Genomic DNA, 22205 nt, shown 5'->3' with positions numbered 1-22205 from the left:
GTGGCAGGGATAATACAAACATCCTTGAAAACAATTTCTAAATGGGCTCTTAAAAGATGTTTACTGGGAACTTCTATCTTCACAGACTAGGAATGAGACAGTTGTAAAGTAAAACAACATTAAGCTTGATACCACAATATACTATTGCAAAACAATGTTGGAAGACAAAGGTTAACAGGTCATTCATAAGGTAGCAGACTTTATAAATGAGGAAAGACCCACCTTAAATATTCTGAAGTACAGTGTACTCTGAGTGACTATATGAATACAGACTGTGATGACAGCAATACTAAAGGTAAAAATGTGCTGAAGGGGACAAAAAAAGATTCCAAGCAGAGATAGCAGCAGCCTGAGCACAGGTCAGATGGAAGAGACTTGGGGAATGTTCAGAAAAATGCGGAGTGGCGATACGCAGTCTGAGGTTGAAGCGCAGGGGAGGCATGGAGGAGAAGATAAGGCTGAAAAGAGAGGTCTGTGTCAAATGGTGGATCGCTTTCAATGTCAGATTGAGTTCAGAAACTTTTCTGCAGGAGAAGGGAGGATGCTTAAAATATTTGAGGAGGGCAGTTAAGAATGGGATTTAGTGAAGTAATTTTTTTTAACATCTTTATTGGAGTATAATTGCTCTACAATGGTGTGTTAGTTTCTGCTTTATAACAAAGTGAATTAGTTATACATATACGTATATTCCCATATCTCCTCACTCTTGAGCCTCCCTCCCACCCTCCCTATCCCACCCCTCTAGGTGGACACAAAGCACCCAGCTGATCTCCCTGTGCTATGCAGCTGCTTCCCACCAGCTATCTATTTTACATTTGGTAGTGTATATATGTCCATGCCACTCTCTCACTTCATCCCAGCTTACCCTTCCCCCTCCCCGTGTCCTCAAGTCCATTCTCTAAGTCTGCGTCTTTATTCCTGTCCTGCCCCTAGGTTCTTCAGAACCTTTTTTTTTTTTTAGATTCCATATATGTTCCCATATGGTATTTGCTTTTCTCTTTCTGACTTACTTCACTCTGTATGACAGACTCTAGGTCCATCCACCTCACTACTAATAACTCAATCTCGTTTCTTTTTATGGCTGAGTAATATTCCATTGTATATATGTGCCACATCTTCTTTATGCATTCATCTGTCGATGGACACTTAGGTTGCTTCCTATTCGGTGAAGTAATTCTGAAGGGAGAGAATGGAGGTCAGAGTGACCAGAGGCAGGTAGGGTATGGCAAATATTCAGGTGAGAGGGAATGTGGGACCAAAGTAGAGTCATGGCAGGGGACAGAGGCAGGAAATAATAAACATTTCAAAGGTGGACTCAACAGGATTTGATTAGGGCAATAAGGGAGGGAATGCCAAATCTATTTTGGGTTTTGGGTGTGAAGGGCTATGTGGTGGTTTTGAAGATGATCACACATCTCTGACACTCCTCCCATTGAGAGCTGGGGTCTCATTCCCTCCCCGGTGAATCGGGAGCTGCTCTTAGCGACTCACTTGTAACCAACGGAATGTGAAGGACGTGACACTACGTAACCTCTGGGGCTAGTGCTTTTCTGTGTCTGGCTTCTTTCACTTGGCATAATGACTTTCTGATATTCACCCATGTTCTTGCCTTTATCAATAGAGGTTCCTTTTCATTGTTGAGTAGTATTTTAACATATGGATATATTATAACTTGTTTATCCATTCACCTGCTGATGGGCAGTTGTGTTATTTCTAAATTTTGGCTACTGAGAATAAAGCTGCTATGAAAATTCAACTGCAAAATTTATATTTTTCTTGGGTAAAATACCTAGGAATGAGGAACTATGGTTTTAGTACTAAGAAATATTTATCTTCCCTATGTCAATTACCCTGGAAAAAATGAAAAATACAAACATTTCTTAGTCATATTTCATAATAAAATTTATCAGCACACCTGTTGTAAGAGTTGAAGAATTCATACATTTTCCAGCTCTACAGAGTCACACGATCATACATTCAACATATTCCAAGATAATGCTTAATAATATGTAGGAAGATAACATTCCTTATAAACTTCAATATATTATGAATAAAATATTCACATTATTATATGAACACAGAAGTCTTGAGAACTCTGTTGTGATTTTCTCTTAAGAGCAAAGGTAAAAGTTGCAGAATCTCTAATTTAAAAAGAGGACTATTTCAATTAGTCCATATTCAAGGAAATATATTTATAAAATGCTTACATGCTTCTTACACTAGTTATGTCTGCTTTAATTAGAGAAGGAAAATGTTTCTCATTTCCTAAATTCACAACATCCCCAGGATTGTTCTTAGTCTAAACCTCCATACAGAAATGTCTGGAATAGAAATTTTTAAGTATCAGAATCCAAGGGTATAAGCTTTCACATTCAAAAGTGCAAAGAATCTCAGCATCAACAAATTATAGTTCTACAAAAATCAAAATTACAACTTAGATATCCCTTGTTTAAATAACAGTGATGTCACTTTAGAGTTAACTACAGGTAATCACTGAATTGTAACACATGCAGAGACTAAGAAAATTTCAAGTATCCCTAAATATCTATCATTACAAAAGTGAATATTTTATAATACTATGATCTCTAGAGAAAGATATATAAAGATTATGATCAAAGCAACTTCAGTAATGACAAAGTAAAATTTTTACTTTCATTTCCAGTTGCTTTCTAAAATTACCAGTCTCAATCTCATTGAATTAATGAAAATAAAATTTGTCCCTCAACAGATTTTTGTGGCTGAAACTAAACCTTTAAAAAATATATGAAACAAAAAAATAACATGAGAAGTTTCCTGATACAAATTCTAATATTTAGATCCCCTAAACCAATTCTTGGAAATTGTCACTGTTTGTAAACTAGTCATATAAAATGATTCTAAAAGTATAAACGAGTTTTACATCAACCAGTTGACTCTGACAAGCTGCCACCTCACCACCCACCACTGACAGCATCCAGCAGAAGCCTGTGGTGCTTAAAACACATTTCACCAGGAAAGGAGGCAGACTCCAGGGCGGAGAAGACTGGAGCTCTGAGACACAGGTAACTAAGTGCCACACAGTGGCGGTGGTGTCAGCCAGTGGAGAAGGGGGCCCACTGTGTGTCCCCCAGACCCCAGGAAGACTGCTCTGCCTGCATCAATGCACCCAGTCCCTCGGATGGCGCAAAACGTCCAGAATTTCAGCTTCTTTGGAGTTCTCTAAGGGTGAATGCATGTACTCCCATCTAGGCAGGTTCAAAACAGAAGCAAAAAACGTAATAACAATAAAAAAATAAATAAACAACATACATAGCTCTTTATCTAAAATAAATGAAAAATAAAATTCTAAGAGTAATAAAAAGACTTATACCTCTTTGTCTCCACTAGGCTTTTAAAAAATATTTGCTGCTAAAGAAATAAAGTTTCTTAATAATTCCTGAGCATACTCTAGCTAATATTAATATTCCAGAGCCAAAACATACTTTTACTATAAACCAGGGTTTCATAAAGTATAGAACCTCAGGTGATCCATGGGCAAACTTTTCTTAGCTTAGTACTTTGGCATTTTTTTTCATGTGTTACTTTCTATTTATGACAGAAATGTTGGTTTGCCTTTAATTTTCTCTCTGAAAAAACGAAGAGTATAAAATTTAAGTAAATAGTACCTCAGATTATATATAAATCTACAAATATGGTCAAAATGGTCAAACTGTAGCATGAAATCCGGCAAACACTGGTTTAGATCAGAGGCTGCAAACTCTTCCTGTAAAGGGCCACATAATAAATACCTTAGGCTCTTGGGGCCACATACCTTTTGCAGTCTCTTGCCTATTCCTTTTTTGTTTGTCTTTAATAATCCTTGAAAAATGTAAATTCCATTCTTAGCTTAAGGGCTGTACATAAACACAAGTGGACCTAGATTTGTCCTGAAGCCTTAAGTTTGCAGACCCCTGGTGCAGACTTTAAGAAGCTAAAAATAACCTGTTGCATTAATGTTATTCAGTTGAGCAGGGGATTGATTTATAATCCGCCCTTACCTGCAGTTTGGAATGTGCATTATAATTAAAGGCCAGCAGAGATCAGGTAGACTACCCGAGGCCTTAAGATCTCATGTCTACTTTTTAATCACATCTTGCCTCTAGGGTGGCAAGAACACCTAACAGTGATGTGCATGAGAATCCAGCCAAGGACATGAGATCCCACGAGCAACAGCTAAACAAGGACAGAGCCAATGCCATTCTGAATGTAGTGACAATGGTAGAGGGTACTGATCTCACAAGGCTAGATCTGCACAGCAGAAGGACGCAAGGCAGACCTTCAATGCCAGCCAGTCCATTCTTATTTGGATATTTAAACTCATGGAGAAAAGAAGATTCTAGCTCTTCTAAAATAAGCAATGGTCATATTTTTTCTGATCTTTTCTGTTTCAGTCTGGATACACACCATTCTCACTTCCTCAAAGCCAAAAAAAGTCAACTGTAGATCTTTATTAACCTAATAGCACCAACATAAATAGATTTTAAAATTCCCCACAGAGATTCAATTAACCTTTATGGAAGCACACCATGGCAGCACGTAAAGCATCTGAAATAATCCTGCATACTTTCGTACAAGCTTAATACTTCATAGTGGAGAATAAGACCTTTCCCCACAAGTGCAATCATTTCCAATAAAATTAAAGAGCTGTTATGTTCATATAAATCTGCTTTGCTCATAGCTCTTCCTAGAAAATTACCAAGTAGGAACAGTCAATCTAGCTCCCTAGACACCATCATCCACCCTATCTTCTCACTCCCTCTATCCTTTCCCTGCTCTCACATATAAAGCTATATCATTTATCCTGCCACCCCTTAAAAAAAAAATTTGATTTTCCTGTAATTTGCCTGTGATTTTCTTATACAGGCAGCAAGGTCAAAACCAATGAAGTCCTTAGGAAAGACATTTGTGGTGTCAATGTCCATGTTTTGTGGGGATTAGAGGATTGTGGGGTTAGGGAATAACTATTATTCTTATGAGTTATTCTTACCGGGCGGTGAGAGGTAAAGACATCAAGATGCTTTCGATCCTGGATCCTGGAGTGAAGAGGCCAAACTTTGTACCCCGATCATACAGCAGGTTAAATTCTACATACCTGACATAAAAACATCAAATAAGATTAAGGGCTGGCTGAGTAAACTCTTTCTTAAGATTAGTCCATAACAAATACTTAAAGGGGGGGGCACCTTCCCACCACCTCCCACCCCATCAGCTGGAACTGGCAGAGAAAACACCAGTCTCGTCAGTTGAGTTTTCGCCATCTGGAAAGGCATAAAGAAAAGGCTATTCTATCCAACAAACAACAGGATATAGATTCAGCCCCAACATAGAGCAGTTACAAAACAATAAGGTTATGTTTTCCAATAAATAAACAGAATGAACACAAAGCTTAGAACTTGAAGGCACAAAAACAATTAAGAAAAGCAAATGGCACTGTTTATCAGGATAAAACAGCTCTCTCTGGCCCTCGCCTAGAGTCTGAGATGCTTCACAGTCAAAGACTTCATTTCACTGCTAATAACTCACACGAACTAAGACAGTGTAAGGCTCTTGTAACTGAAAAGCCAAGAAAAGATTACAGAAATCTATTAATAATTACTAATATAGTCTAGATATTTCCTTTTCTTAAAGTAGTTAACAGCATTAATAAGCAGTCTTCCTGCAAATTAATGACAAAGTCATAATAGAAGGTAGTGATTGAGTTGCAGTGCTCAGTCCTTAGCATCAACTAAAACCTGGTTCAGGATATTAGTTTTCCATGAACTGCCACAGAGTCATATCTAAACTCTGTCTAGCTTAAAAATCTGTGAGTGCCTTTAACATCATGAGATCCTTTGTAAAAGGGTCTGTTCTCTCCAATTTCAAAAGATAATTTCTACTACCCAAAAGAATTGAGAATGATCCATAAATCTGAAAATTTCAATAGTCCCCCTTCATATCATTTCTCAACTCACTCAAAAACTACTCTCTTGGTCTAAACTTCTCTCAGATATTACCGTTTATGCATGGGTTACTGTATTTAATCATAACTAGAGAAAAATATTCTCTAGATTCCCACAGTCCTTCAATTTTTAGAAAGCAACCTTCACTGTGGAAACTTGCCAAAGGCTCTGAGAAAATTTAAATAAATTACATTCATGGATCCCTTTCTAGTCCTCATCACTTATTTATCACTGATTGAGTTCTGTGCACTAATAACTATTTAATACCTTCTTATGTCTGTTTCAAAAGATAATTTAAACGGATCTTCTTAACTTCTTCCTAAGACCATGGAAAAGAATTCCAGTCTCTCAGCTCCCTTTTTCACCCCTGATGTCACCCTCCTGAAACATGATATTTAAGGGATGGCTGTGACTCTCTATTTGTACAGATGTCTTGTTCAAAGACCCTTGTAAGGAGATCCCAAATGAGCCTCTATAGGATCCCTGTGCTGCTTTTCTGTTCTGAGCAAACAATGCTCCTTTCTGTATATCAGCCTGACTCTCACCAGGTTTTGCTTAGATCTGATCTTTCCGATCCTTTCCATACATTTATCCTCTCCGAGGTACCTACAAACTATGAACCTTAACCACTCCCTTCAATTTAACTGATACCTATCCTGTCTCCCTTTCCCAAAATACAGCAAAACAAAAAAGGAGACTAAGACTGGAGGTTCAAGGTCTGGGGAGAGAATAGTAGTAACTGAGGACCAGAGACTCAATGAGATAGCCAAGTAAGAGGCTGCAAAGTCAAAAGAGAAGCAGCCTAACCACTGCAGGGGAAAGTCATACAGAAGGGGATGCGAGGAAGTGGGGAAGAGTAATACAGATAATGGGTTATGAATGCCGCGTAAGAAAGTGAAGACAGGGCTCATAACCGCAGCAAAGAGCTGGGGTTATCTTAAGCCCCAGAGATTTCTGCCATTTTAAGGCCCAGAGATTTCTGCCATTTTAAGGCCCAGAGATATGGGTGGTAGAAGGAGCCTCTCTTTGAAAGTACAGTCACCCACCACACCACAGAAAATCAACCTAATACCCCACACTTCTGCCTAATTCAAAAAACATGGACATGAAATGATACACACAAATGGAACTTTCAAAATATGTTGTCAATTAATAATAAAAAACAAAACGAACAAAATAAAACATCATTCCTATGTCCAAGAAGTTTTCAAGGCTTCACACCTCATTAGTATTCATGAAACCTGCCAGCTTTGCGTAAGAAATCTTACGCAAAACTAGAACATTGCACTTTCCACAGAGTTTTTCTTTTTTTAGTTTCTTGTTTGTTTTTTATTAGAGTTTGTTGTTGTTGTTTCCACAGAGTTTTAAATCATCCTCTTAGGATGGTCTTCCCCACTACACTGTGAGCTTTTCCCAGCATGGTCCCTAGCCATAGGAGGCACCTAATCAACTCAAGTGAAGGGAAGGAGTAGTAAAGGTGTATCTGGGAAATCATGGGACCAAAAAAAAAAAGGTCCCAAAACAGATGCATAACGTCCCAAAACGGATGCACTGTTAAAGAACTGTCTAACAAGAACATTTAATCAATTCTCATTTTCCCAAGTTTATAAACAGGGAGCAAGCAAGCAGAGGTAGTCCTAAGAAAGAATAAACAACAAACATTTACCTTGAGACTTTGAACATTATCTAAGTTGACCTTTTAGCTTTACCTCCTTAAGTACCCAAAGTTTCATATGCCTGAGACAAAATTAACATAAATGAGAAAATCCATTTTATAGCCATGGACCAGTAGTACACGTGCAATTAAGATGGTAATGAGAAACCGCTGTGAGCGGGAAGACTGGATAATTTGGAGCTGATTCACAATCACACCCCCGCTGAAGATGACCTCACGCTGGTCACCCAACTGAGCTCACCAAGCTGCGTGCACAACGCAGGGTGGCTAAGGTGAGCATCGCAGTCAGAAATAAGACCTACTTAACGTCATTCACATCTAAGAAAGTCTGCAAGTTTTGAAGGCACGATGACCTGGTTCCACACCTGGGATCTTTTATTTACTAGCTGTGTAAACTTGGGCAAGGGACTTACTTTGCCAAGTTTTGTCATCTGTAAAATGATGATAATTACACCAATCTCACAGCTTTGTGAGGAAATTTAGATGCAAACTGCCTAACATATTAGCCAGCACATATTAACATCTCCATAATTAATAAATACTATCATTAAGTGTAAATAATTTCTGAAGTGATTATTTTCATCGTAACACCTTCCATGAAAACCTAAAGATAAATGAAAAAAATGTGTGATTCCAAATTTACAAAGCAGCAAAAACATTAAATGATTCCCCTATCTTGGCGTAAGGCTGGAAGGTATTGCTAGAAGAAACTATAAGAAATCAGCAGAAATAAATTCAACAAGTTCTTACTATAGGCCTAATATGGTTCTCTAATGTATACACAAGTTAAACAAACTTTGCTCTTTTTATAATACTATTTTATACACTGTTTCTTAATTCACTTGATATTTATCTAGTTAGGAAAAGAAATTAGGGTGAGTATTAACAAAACTCTGACAAAGTATCTGCCCAAGACAACATATCATCCACTCTTATTATGGCTGCCCCACTTCCCGACCTCCTACCCACCCCAGAGTTACGCAATGAGACGGTTCATTCTCCGGTCACTCACTCACCGTCCTCTCCGGAGCTGCTGCCACAACTTCTCCCGGGGGGTGAAGGAGTCATCACAGTGCTTTTTCACAAGGGGGATATAAGAAGGAATGACGGCCTGGGCACAGCTCTGCACAAAGCAAAAGACCTCCTCCTTGGATGGAGAGTCAAGGTCATCAAAAAAGATACCCCCGATGCCCCTCCGCTCCCCACGATGGGCTATAAAAAAGTAATCGTCACACCTGGAAAATACAGCAAGGCCAAATCAGGGACCGAAGAGGAAAAAACAGACAGACATGAAAATCAGTGTGAGCATTTCAGCTTAGAGCACCATCCCTGACTAATGCCAGCACAGCGCCCTCACTTTTTGTCCATGTCTGAAAATGAAACTAGAGTTTTAGACAGATTTCCTGCAGTTATCAACAACGAAGAAAATGCTTACACTTTTACCTACAAAGCAACAGGCAAGCTAATGCATGTCTATCTGAAGATGTGGCACTCTAAGACCTTTACTGAAAAGAAACAGAGTCCACTATTAATACTGTATTTCCTTCTTTTTTTTTAAGCACTGTATACAAGTGGTGCTGCTGCCCTCAGAAGCACTGCTACTTTTGCAGCAGGCAGGAATCCTCTACCAACAATGACACAAACCAGGTCCTTGACGGAGTGCTAACCCCTAAGCTGTCTGAATCAGCTCTTATTCACCAAAGGAAGGCAGAGTAAATTATCTCTAAGGTCTCTTTCGGCAATAAAATGTGATGACTCTATAGCATGCATAACTCAGGGGGAAGGTTGGTGGAAGGAAATGTTCAGAGAGTAAGAGTCTTCAGAACATTAAAGGTTGCCCTTGTGAACCAGCACATGAAACTATCAATTTGTTCTTGAGTCTTTCCCCACCTGTGCCTACTAGAGCAGATTTCCTAAGTCTTTCCTAATTGCTAAATTTGCAGTATAGTTTACATCCTGGAAATAGCTTTCATTATCTCTGTATAATGAGGGTTCCTAAATAGAAGACCTGTACAAGTAAAAACTAAAAACTATTGAAAAGGTTATCTTAAAAATAGCCTTAATAGCTTAAAGTTAAAAAAAAAAAGGCAGCAGATGCAAATCCCTAGAACTGATGTGCTGGTATAATTCACCTTGACTGTGACTTCCTGGCTTTTCTTCAGGTACATTTTATTAACAGAATTAAAGTATATCCTGAGCAAGGCTGTAAAGCCAGCTTTAACTAAATCATGTTATTTCCAAATCTCTTTTCATGATATTATGAAATGAAGAGATTTACTAAATATGTATACTAAAACTTTTTGGCTAGCCCACATCCTAGATATTTTATTAATACTATTCAGATAAAGTTCTTCAGTAATAGCGATAAAAGGAAACCAAGAAAAAAAAGAGAGAGAGAATATCTACCCCACCAATCCTCCTCCTGAAAGGAAGCTGATTTGTAAGAGAAAAACAACCCTTCATCCTACATCTGTGTGTCCATAGCTGTCCAGTGTTTCGTGGTAATGTCAAATCAAAGAGAGGTTATTTAAATGTTTTATAATTTCTGAGGATTTTAAAGCTGAACTCCATATTCTTAGATAAATAACATCAAGATTCCACAAATATTAGCACTAAAAGCAAAGCAAAAAAAAAAAACCCAAAAACCCTTTCTGTTCCTCCTTTTTCTAGAATGGCAATTAGCTCTAAGCAGTGTTGAGTACATTATTATTCCAAACAACTTATGCACAGACTCCATTCCACATCTACCAAATATCCTGGGTCTCCTCACAACTTTTTTCTTTACCATTAGAGTTCCTTTCACAAAGTTTCCAATCCCACTTTCTCCTTGTCCAAAATCTCCCGTACATTTGCACCTCTCCTAATAGTTCTCCACCCCTTCCCATGCCCTAGCACATTTCCATGGCAACGAGATAATCCTCGTGTGGGATGAGAATTTAATATCCCACTTTAGGACTAAAAAGCCTCTGATTCTCAGGCATATATCACCTTCAAGTTTATATCCTAAAACATCTGGTAACAAAAATGATATTGCTGCCCAATTTTTATCACAGACATTCAAATATTCCTAAGAAAATAATGTATTAAAACCCCTTAGAACTCGTATCTCACTTCTGGTGAAAGGAAGGAAGGGAGGGAGGAAGGAAACAGTTCAACCTTCATAAGCTGAAAAAGATACTTAGTGACACAGTAGTGCCTTCAGGATCTACAAAAGGAATGGAAAATACTTAGCGGTCATGAAAAGTTCAATAACTTTACCTACCATTTTTTAAATTTGGGGTAGAGATCTGGACCATGCTGGTCACAAGCCTTCTTTAGAGTCCTGTGAAAATGCACTGCATCCTCTTGGTTCAAGTATGTTGGGGTAAGGTCACATCCACCACCAAACCACCACTGCTTGTTACCTACCAAATCGAGACATGTGATTCTGATGTGGACTTTGAGATGCAGCAAACTACTCAAAAGGAAAAGTTAAATACATTGCTTTAAATGCCATCACCTGCAGAGACACCAAAAGGCGTGGCGTGCACTGCACAGGTGCTCTGACAGGGTAACAGCTGGCCTAGCTAATGGCAAACATAGACTGGAACTATATTTACATAATGAAGCATGATCAATTGCACCCCATCTTAAACCCACTGACAACGCACTAGTGAGTGGCAAAGCTACACATGTGGAAAATAATTCCCAAAAGCAAGTTCTCAAGGGCAACTTAACACTGCACGTGAGGTTTTCCTTTGGATGTAATAAATTTATATTTGCAAAGAACCCTGTGTGCACTTTAAGTTCGGGTTCATTCAATCATTCCTTGTATGTTGGAGGAAAATGGGGATGCCAGAGACCAGCCAATACCACTTTCACTTTTCACATCTAATAAATAATCCATTGCACCTGCCAAGGAATAAGCTTTCACGTTTCCCAAAAAACCTAGTTAAGATGGTATTTATTTTTTCTTGATTTTAGATGTTATGCCCCCTAATGTGTTTTAAAATACACATTTTGCACAATAATACTTTCCACACCACCAGAGCCCTTACCGTCGGCTTCTTCTACTTCAAAGTATCTGTAGTTGAAATGGATAGTGGGAGCATGAGGATTCTTGGGGTGGATAACAGAGCTCACGCCCATAGCAGAAAACGGCAATTTACCTGGAAAGTAAAACATGCAGTGAGCTGCACTCGATCACCTGGCTTGATACAAATTAACTCCAACATGGTTTCTGAATCAATTTTCAAAGGTTGATTTTCAATTTGTCTCTTAAAATATAATTTTTAAAAAGTAACTGTGTCAGGCTTCCCTGGTGGCGCAGTGGTTGAGAGTCCGCCTGCCGATGCAGGGAACACAGGTTCGTGCCCCAGTCCGGGAAGATCCCACATGCCGCGGAGCGGCTGGGTCCGTGAGCCACGGCCGCTGAGCCTGTGCGTCCGGAGCCAGTGCTCCACAACGGGAGAGGCCACAACAGTGAGAGGCCCGCGCACCACAAAAAACAAAAAGTCACTGTGTCTTCAAGTCCGTTCTCTATGTCTGCGCCTTTATTCCTGTCCTGCCCCTAGGTTCTTCATAACTATGGACATATATACACTACCAAATGTAAAATCGATAGCTAGCGGGGAGCAGCCGCATAGCCCAGGGAGATCAGCTCGGTGCTTTGTGATCACCTAGAGGGGTGGGATAGGGAGGGTGGGAGGGAGACGCAAGAGGGAGGAGATATGGGGATATACGTATATGTATAGCTGGTTCACTTTGTTACACAGCAGAAATGAACACACCATTGTAAAGCAATGATACTCCAATCAAGATGTTAAAAAAAAAAGTAATTGTGAACATGCTCAGCTGGCACAGGCACCCAGATGGAATTTTACAGAAGCAATATGTACTTTATAAATAAAACTTGCCGGGAGAAAAGGTTTACAGGGACTATTAAAGGAGATTGTCTGATTTACCATCTTTCGTCTTTAGCTTTTTTCCTCTGCTTCTCATCTGTTTTGCTGCTTCCTCAGAAAGATTTCCATGAACGACAGAAATGCTCACCCCGGCCTTTTCAAAAACATGCCCATCTTGAAGTACACAGCTGATGCCACCACCTCCTGTTTATGGAAATGTAAAATGAGGAGAGAATGTAAGGGTATATGCGAAGTTAAAAACAACTGCTGCACGAAGGTGGTGGGATTAGGAGTTATTTTCCTCCTCTATTTTCCAAATCTTCCATAATATCAGCACATTTATAATTTTTAAGTACAATAAAATTAGATAACCAGCTTAGCTTTATGACATTTGCTACTGATCATGGGTGAATATTTTATCTCCCCACACCACCCAACCGAATACTCTTCTACATCCTTATGTCATCATCTAAAATGAATCACTGGAATAGTTTCCCTTGAAATAAGACTGTTCAGAATGGCAGCTGTTGGTTGTGATACATGAGAGAAAGCTAAGATTAAAAACAGGAATAAGTACATTCGAAGAGTGTTCCAGTATTGCCAAATTTAAGAGCTCCATATTGTTTCAATTGTTTTTTCTCAGTGTGCTGTTTGCCTTTTAATTTTGTTTACAGGTAATTAAAAAACAGATACTGAAATGCTTAAGGAATTCGGAAGCTTGAACTGAGTGAGACACATTAACATTTAGGTATATGAGCTTTACTACTAGTAGCTGGTTTGTTTTTTGAAGACACTAGAGGTACCACAAGAGTTAACTGTTTCATGAAGCTTCATGTTTGGCTTGTTTTATTTCTAAAAATTTTTAGAGTTGGATGGGACATGAGATGATCCAGTACGACCCTTGTATATTTCAAATGAGAAAACTGAGGCCCAGAAAGGCAAAATACTTTCTCCAAAAACACACAACTAGTAAGTGGCCCAAACAATTTGTCTCACTGCTTTCTAAGCATCAAACAATATTTGCAGCACTTCATATATATACACCTTATTTTACCCTTATAATACATTCATATGTTATTTATAATTTCATTTCATAGATGAGGAAACAGAGGCACAAAAAGTAACTACTGAAGGTCACACAGCTAGTCCAGGTTGTGTCCTGATTCAACAGTCTTCACTTAAAAAATTAGAAGATGGAGGACTTCCCTGGTGGCAGTGGTTAAGAATCTGCCTGCCAATGCAGGGGACACGGGTTCGAGCCCTGGTCCTGGAAGATCCCACATGCTGCGGAGCAACTAACAACTAAGCCCGTGCACCACAACTACTGAGCCTGCGTTCTAGATCCTGTGAGCCACAACTACTGAGCCCACGTGCCACAACTACCGAAGCCCACGCGCCTAGAGCCTGTGCTCCGCAACAAGCCACCCCAATGAGAAGCCCACATGCCGCAACAAAGAGTAGCTCCCGCTCACCACAACTAGAGAAAACCTGCGCGCAGCAACCAAGACCCAACACAGCCAAAAATAAATTAATTTAAAAAATTTACAAGATGGAAAACACTACGAAAACCAGATTTAACTTCATTTAAAATAAATGTGGCAGTATCACAGCCCCAAATCAGCTGATGAGAAGTTGCTGCAGTAGTCCCAGGTAAGAAGAATCAGAAATCCTTTAAGTTTATGACCAAGATGTAAGGTTTCACTGTATAGGCAATAACATGGTCATGAATGTAGGACACTATAAGAACGAGGTTATAATACTTAACTATTTTACCAGTGGAAATAAAGATATTCCTGGCACGAAATCTGATGGGTGCATTTGGCAGAACTACTGACAAGCCAGGTCAAATATTTCTTGCGCAACCTGGGGAAAAGACACAATGACACAATAACTCCCTCAGCTGGAGGAGACTGGTTGACCCTTAGTAAAGAGGAGATGATTTTCTTTTTCCATCTCCAAAGGAAAAGAAAGGGTAAACGCACCCAGAGAAGCAGAGGAAATGTGGAGAAAATCTATGCTCAGTTACAACCTTGGACATACAAGCCTGTTGGCTAAAACTGACCTTAAGACTTGTATGAAAAATGCCATATAAAATTGCAAAGATTTTTTAAATGTCCAGTACTAGAGTGACAGCAGATCTGGGTCCACACCTGCAAGCTGAGGGCTGATGACCCTGTCAGTGTCAATCGTTTTAAAGGTGTCCCTTTTAACCTAGCAGCCGCTGTGTAGGTACCCCTTTCCTTACTCCCATCCCCTATTGAGTCATTTTCTGCCTGGAAACTAAAGCCCGACCTCTCTTCCCCATCTCCACTTCCCGCTAAGGGCCGACCTCCTCACCTTCCTTCCTCTCCCACCGGTCCACAGAGAAGCGGGCGCCGCCGTCCACCTGTGCCAGAGCCTGGCACACCTGGGCCTGGGTCTCCAGGATCAGCAGCTCCATCTTGGTCTTCATGTCGCCCGGCCTCCTCCGCAGCTCGTGCAGGTCGGTCACAGGCGAGGCCATGAAGCAGCTGCAGCGGCGGGCCAGCTCGTCGTCCTCCTCTTCCGGCCTCCCCGGCGAGGGGCTCGGCGCCCCCGAGCTCTTGCTCGCCATCTCCGCCCGCTCCACGTGCCCGAAGGCGGCGGCGGCCAGCCCGGCCAGCCCGGCCAGCCCCGCGGCCAGCCCCGCGGCCAGCCCGGTCCCCAGCCGGGGGCCGCCTCCCGCAGTAGGGCCGTACCCTAGCCTGCGGCTCTGCTCGGGGCAAGCCGTGCCAGGGGGGCGGCAGAAGCGTCCGGCCGCGCAGCGCAGGGACCAAGAGCGCAGCTCCCCGCAGCCGCCCCGCGCCGCGAGCCAGCAGGAGCCCGCGCTCAGCTTGCCCAGGTGCATGGCCATGCTCCCGCACTGTCACCCTGGGCAGTGCCCACCTCCCGCAGACAGGCCCCTGAGCCCCCTGGAGTTCCGAGCACAGGGAAACTTCGCCAGAAAAGAGCTACTACCGGGTCGGCTCCCCGGCGTAGGATGCCGGGAGCTGTAGTCCCGGCTCCTATCGCCGCCTGCAGGGGCGCGCCCGGGAGATAAAAGAATCCACCGTCCCCAGAAGGGCGGGGCCCACGGGTAGAGAACTGGGGTGCTGGGTAGGAGAGGGCAGTGGAAGCGAAGGCGGAGATAAAAGAGGCCGTCTTGTCACGCACAACCTCTGATCTGCGGTTCACCCAATCACAGGGAGAAGACAAAGTAGGGCTGGACGCGCTGAGGGCTAACCGGGGAGAAATGTGGCCAGAGACCCTTGCCCCGACTTATATTTCTAAACAGCCTTGCAAACCCTGCCTCCTGTATGTATAGAAGGCCCCTTCGTCCCCGGTTCTAGTCCTCTAGAGCTTCTAGAGCTTGTAGGATTGGTGGGGGCGGAGCCTGGGAAACTCCTTACCTATGGGCTAGTTTTTAAAAGGAGTCGGAAAAGCTAGTTAAAGGACTCCTAAGAAAATCCTAGGAAAAGACTTCCTGGGATCAATTCCATATCACAGTTCTATCATAAAAATCTTCCCAGGCCTTGCTTCTACAGTGCCCACTTAATTATTTTGGAACTAGGAAAAGCAAAGTGTTTTATTACTAAACCGGCATAAAACTTAGGAACTGGTGTGTCTGGCTGCTCAAGGAAGAAGAGATTTAAACATACGGATCCTACAGTTGTAGAGTGCTGCCAAGTATTTCTCACGTTTAGTACTTGCAGCAACTCCGGTAAGCTAGGCAGGACAGACATTCACACTCCTTCCTCTTCTCACCCCCAGCGCGCACATGCGCGCGCACACACACACACACACACACACACACGTTAAGAGAAATGAGGAAAGAAGCTAACATAGGTTTGGTAGATTTTTTTTTGTTCCTGTAACCATGCCACAGTTCCATGTTGTCTGGACATAAGAGTGTAAGAAGGACTGTCATGGGCTAATTCGTCCCTTAAGCCTCCAGGATGATTTTAATTTCTAGTAGTAGATAATTATGTAAGCCACTGGTGGTGGTTTCTACGTTTTTTCTTGGTGGCTAGATGCAGTGATGGAAATTCCATGTCTGCGGGTCAAACCAGTTTTTCAAGGCAGTGTATTTTCTCATCCACAACAGCATCCAGCAGCTCTTACACAGAGCATATTGTTAGCTGGGTGGGCATGCTTGACTCTCTAGCAGATTCTCTAATGTTAAAGGCCTGGATTAAGAAGTGAATGAACTACGTTGGGGGAAGCTTTTAGCTGTAGTGTAACTTGCCGGGAGGCTGAGTTGGCAAAGGAAAGAAAAGATAAGAACTATCAGTGTATAATGCAGCCCACTGCAGGGAACATGGGGACTGAGTGAGCACCAAGAGGGGACCAAACCCAGCCTGGAAGCCTGGCAGGTCTTTTGGCAGGGGAGACACCAGAGCTGAAGAACCTTAAGGAGGTTTAGCCCTCAACAGGGTGAGGGAGGGTCTGGGAGCTCTGTGGGCGAGGGATTAAGAAACATTAGCTGGGTATTAACCCTCCTTGACTGGTCTAGACCATTGAAAAGAACACCTCGAGGTGTAAGGGAGGAAGTGAAGGACAGACGGTGTCTGTGTTCAGAGAAGAAAGATCCACAGGGCAGTTTGGGGCCTCAGCCCTATCAGGGATATCCTTGCGGCATCCTGGGTCCTGGGCCTACGCACCTGCTCACAATCACTTTGTCACTCCGAATCCCATTCCTGCCTCACCTCTCTCTACCTGGGCAACTCTTTTGTGCCTTTCAGAACTGGGATCTGGCTTCACCTCCCACTGATGCCATCCCTGACCCTCCCAGGCTGACTTGGATAGCATCTTCTCCTCCTCTAGGCTCCTGTGCTCACCCCTACCTAACACTTGTCCTACAGACAACACATCCGTCTACCCCACCAGACTGTGAGCTTCGTGAGAGCAGGGTCTTTGTGTCCCCAGCACCTACCACAATGCCTAGCGTGTGGCTGGCTCTGAATGTTTATAGAATGAATGAACAGAGGGCAGACTGAGCAGGAGACACTGCCAGACGCTCCGAAGGAATCAAGAAGAAAGAGTGTTGTGAGACAGTGAGATGTGAGGGGAGAGGGAGAGGGGGCAAAATGGATGAAGGGGGTTAAAAGGTACAAACTTTCAGTCATAAAATAAGTAAGTCCTGGGGATGTAAGATACAGCATGATGACTATAGTTAACAATACTATACTGTATATTTGAAAGTTGCTAAAAGAGTAGATCTTAAAAATTCTTATCACAAGAAAAAAAATTTGTAACTATGTGTGGTGATGGATGTTAACTAGTTAATTGCAATGATCATTTTGCAATAGATACATATATAAAATCATTACGTTGTACACCTAAAACTAATTTAATATTATATGTCAATTATACCTTAAATTTTTAAACAACAGAAGAAGAACTATCACTCAGGGAAGGCTTTGTTTGCCTTTTCTAGATGCCTGTGATGGGTTTTTTTGTTTGTTTTTGTTTTTTTGCGGTACGTGGGCCTCTCACTGTTGTGGCCTCTCCCGTTGTGGAGCACAGGCTCCGGACGCGTAGGCTCAGCGACCATGGCTCACAGGCCTAGCCGCTCCGCGGCATGTGGGATCTTCCCAGACTGGGGCACGAACCCGTGTCCCCTGTATCGACAGGCGGACTCTCAACCACTGCGCCACCAGGGAAGCCCTGTGATGGGGTTTGACTGAGCCTGGTGGTGATAAGTGAACCTCATTAATGAAAAGGAACCTCTCTCGCCCATTTTCCTTTAAGAACCCCCTTCATTATTGCTCTAATTCTGAGAATACCCATAAAGTTAGTAAAAGATAAGCAGGCACAGGCTGTTTTGAACATTTGCCTGGTCAGATAGGCTGGACTTGAGCCCAATTGTGTGCTAGTTTCCAGGTTTCCACCCCTCCCCACCCTTAGCCTTTCTATGTGCAGGGCCTCTCTCATTTCCTCCTCTGGTTTCCAGCGCCTTCCCTACCTTCACCTTATTATGGTACACTTAAGAAAGACCTTAACAGCCTGATTAGTGTGAGTTTAAACCACACTTCCTAGGCGTTCAAATTGTCTCCAAGGAGGATACTTGTATGTAAGTGTTATTTGTTGGGGTGGAGTAAAAGGCATCCCCTTGTCAAGCAATTTCAAGCATCAGAAAGCTGACAGGGACAAATCATACATTTAGAGTGAGTTGTAAGACATAAGGTGTAAGGTAGATATTCTCATCCTTTTTGAACCCAGTTTCCTGCACTGCTGTGTGTTCTGTGTGACCCTACGAGCCAAAATGATTCTGACTAGACTTATACAAACTCATGAGGTATAGGTATATTAGTATCATTTTTCAAACTCCACATGCTTCCCAGAATCCTTATGAACTTTACCCCTCCTCTCTGCCCCAAAGCCCTGTTGAACATAACTGACTTTAGGCCTGCTGATGGTATATGAGTCTGCCTTTTTCTGGAGAGAATTAGAAAAACTCTGACATCCCTCTGGCAGATTTTCTGCCTTCTAAAAACACACACACAGTCATAATTCTGAGTACCTTAACTAAATTGTACTGCTTTCACCAATTCCCAAATTTTGAGAGCCAAACTTAAGAAATGTATTGGGTTGGCCAAAAGGTTCGTTCGGGTTTTTCATAAGATGGTACAAAAAACCTGAACTAACTTTTTGGCCAACCCAATATTATTCAAGTGACTCAGCTCTGTTATTTTCTGCTAGATACAGAAACTCAGGATAATTATGAACTGTGTTGCCAAACAGATATGTTTACCTTGGCAAACTTCTGCCAATTTATCCGAAATTCTAATGAGGGTGGTCATGGGGTGATAGTAGTAAGATTAGCAAAGAAGTGGAATTTTTGAGATTTTTACTCAATTTTTGTCCTAGAATTTTAAACTTTTAGGATTTTGGACGCAAATATTTACACAAATCATTAAAATAATTGTTTTTTAAAGCTAATGTAGGCTAAATATCTAATTCAATTTGGTGTTGCTAATTTGTTTTTTCTTTAACTGAAGTAATTTTTTTTATAGGAGCATAGTTGCTTTACAGTGTTGTGTTAGTTTCTGCTGTACAGCAAAGTGAATCAGTTATACACATATATAACTATATATATATATATATAATCCCCTCCTTTTTGGATTTCCTTCCCATTTAAGTCACCACAGAACACTGAGTAGAGTTCCCTGTGCTATACATTAGGTTCTTGTTAGTTATCTATTTTTTTTAATATAAATTTATTTATTTATATTATTTTTGGCTGTGCTGGGTCTTCGTTGCTGCACACAGGAATTCTCTAGTTGTGGCGAGCAGGGGCTACTCTTCATTGTGGTGCGCGGGCTTCCCCTTGCCGTGGCTTCTCTTGTTGCGGAGCACAGGCTCTAGGTGCGCGGGCTTCAGTAGTTGTGGTGTGTGAGCTCAGTGGTTGTGGCGCATGGGCTTAGCCGTTCCACGGCATGTGGGATCTTCCAGGACCAGGGCTCGAACCCGTGTCCCCTGCACTGGCAAGCGGATTCTTAACCACTGTGCCACCAGGGAAGTCCCTAGTTATCTATTTTAAACATAGTAGCGTATATATGTCAATCCCAATCTCCCAGTTCATCCCACCCCACGCCCCGTCCCCCCTTGGTGTCCATACATTGGTTATCTACGTCTGTGTCTCTATTTCTGCTTTGCAAGTAGGTTCATCTGTACCATTTTTCTAGATTCTACATATATGTATTAATATATGATATTTATTTTTCTCTTTCTGACTTATTTCACCCTGTATGACAGTCTCTAGGTCCATCCACGTCTCTGCAAATGGCACAATTTTGTTCCTTCTTATGGCTGAGTAATATTCCATTGTATATATGTACCACATCTTCTTTATCCATTCCTCTGTTGATGGACACTGAAGTTGCTTCCATGTCCTGGCTATTGTAAATAGTGCTGCAATGAACATTGGGGTGCATGTGTCTTTTGGAATTATGGTTTTCTCCGGATATATGCCCAGGAGTGGGATTGCTGGGTCATATGGTAGTTCTATTTTTAGTTTTTTAAGGACCTTCCATACTGTTCTCCATAGTGGCAGTATCAATTTACATTCCCACCAACAGTGTAAGAGGGTCCTCTTTTCTTCACACCCTCTCCAGCATTTATTGTTTGTAGATTTTTTTGATGATGGTCATTCCGACCAGTATGAGGTGATACCTCATTGTAGCTTTGATTTGCTTTTCTCTAATAATTAGTGATGTTGAGCATCTTTTCATGTGTTTGTTGGCCATCTGTGTGTCTTCTTTGGAGAAATGTCTATTAGGTGTTCTGCCCATTTTTTGGTTAGGTTGTTTGTTTGTTTGTTTTATTCAAACAGAAAGTCACAAAAATTATAATCATCCTCATCAGTTCACTGAGTCCCATGTAATTAATTTTTTTATCTTGATCTTTTGTTAGCACTTTTATGAATTCATCAGTTTTCCATTAGAGTTCTGAAAATGCTTATTCATTCAGTTCAGCAGCATAGTCAGTTACCAGAAACCTGTACTTGTCAGAGTCTTTTCCATGAATTCCTTGAAGGTGAAACCTTTTTATAGGAACATTTTTGTGAAAGCATCAGAGTACACCCAGAACTGTCTGTAAATGACAAAAGACTTAAAAATGACTACGGTTAAAGATTTGATGAAAGTTCATAATAATGCAATTGACAAGGAAATTTAGTTATTTCTGAGATATACATTTTAAAGTAATAACTAGAATTATGACTTATAACATTATACCAGAACATATAAGATTTTTAGAAATTTCATGTAATGTCTGAAACATTTACATTAACATATTTCCATACAAATAACTCAAAGAAAGTTTAGTATTAGTTGTTTTGTTTGTTTGTTTTTTTATACTGCAGGTTCTTATTAGTCATCAATTTTATACACATCAGTGTATACATTTCAATCCCAATCGCCCAATTCAGCACACCACCATCCCCACACCACCGCAGTTTTCCCCCTTGGTGTCCATACGTTTGTTCTCTACATCTGTGTCTCAACTTCTGCCCTGCAAACTAGTTCATCTGTACCATTTTTCTAGGTTCCACATAGATGCGTTAATATACGATATTTGTTTTTCTCTTTCTGACTTTGTCTTTGTTTTCTTTTGATGTTGAGCTGCATGAGCTGTTTGTATATTTTGGAGATTAATCTCTTGTCAGTTGCTTCAATTGCAAATATTTTCTCCCATTCTGAGGGTTGTCTTTTCATCTTGTTTATGGTTTCCTTTGCTGTGCAAAAGCTTTTAAGTTTAATTTGGTTCCATTTGTTTATTTTTGTTTTTATTTTCATTACTCTAGGAGTGGGTCAAAAAAAGATCTTGCTGTGATTTATGTAACTAAAGTAATTTTAAAATTAGTTTTTCATAGAGGTGTAGATACCACCCAAATATTCCAGAAAAATTTTATTAAATAGAGAAAGCCATGGTGCCTGCCCCTTATGTCTTTTATGTTCTGCCTTTAGCCCCTCTGTAATTCTTTCCTATAGTAATATGTATGTGATATCTGGAGTTACAGCACCATTTTGCGACCAAGATTAAGAAAGTCTCATGAAAAAGTTTGCACAGCAGTAAGATTGAAGGAGCCTGGGTCCTGGTTACATCCTTGAGCAGATGCACTAGCCCTGGGCTGCCTACCTTTGGAGCTGTTATTATATGAGAAAAAATAAATTAAGGTACTGGTTGTCA

The 22205-nt window shown here is 41.1% G+C and overlaps 1 protein-coding gene across 1 annotated transcript; it reads right to left on the bottom strand.

The window, feature by feature from the left end:
* Window positions 1-1876: 1876 nt before the first annotated feature.
* Window positions 1877-15442, bottom strand: CPOX (coproporphyrinogen oxidase). The gene is made up of 7 exons (XM_060150721.1): window positions 14853-15442; window positions 12576-12719; window positions 11670-11780; window positions 10895-11036; window positions 8649-8867; window positions 5006-5110; window positions 1877-3224 (listed from the first exon to the last, which is right to left on the bottom strand). The coding sequence occupies exons 1-7, from the start codon at window positions 15385-15387 to the stop codon at window positions 3137-3139; spliced, it is 1344 nt and encodes a 447-aa protein (XP_060006704.1). The 5' UTR covers window positions 15388-15442; the 3' UTR covers window positions 1877-3136.
* Window positions 15443-22205: the final 6763 nt, after the last annotated feature.

Source organism: Lagenorhynchus albirostris, chromosome 5, assembly GCF_949774975.1.
Source record: "Lagenorhynchus albirostris chromosome 5, mLagAlb1.1, whole genome shotgun sequence".
Lineage (NCBI taxonomy): Eukaryota > Metazoa > Chordata > Mammalia > Artiodactyla > Delphinidae > Lagenorhynchus > Lagenorhynchus albirostris.
Note: the sequence above shows the minus strand (reverse complement) of the source record. Positions and strands in the feature narration are given on the sequence as shown.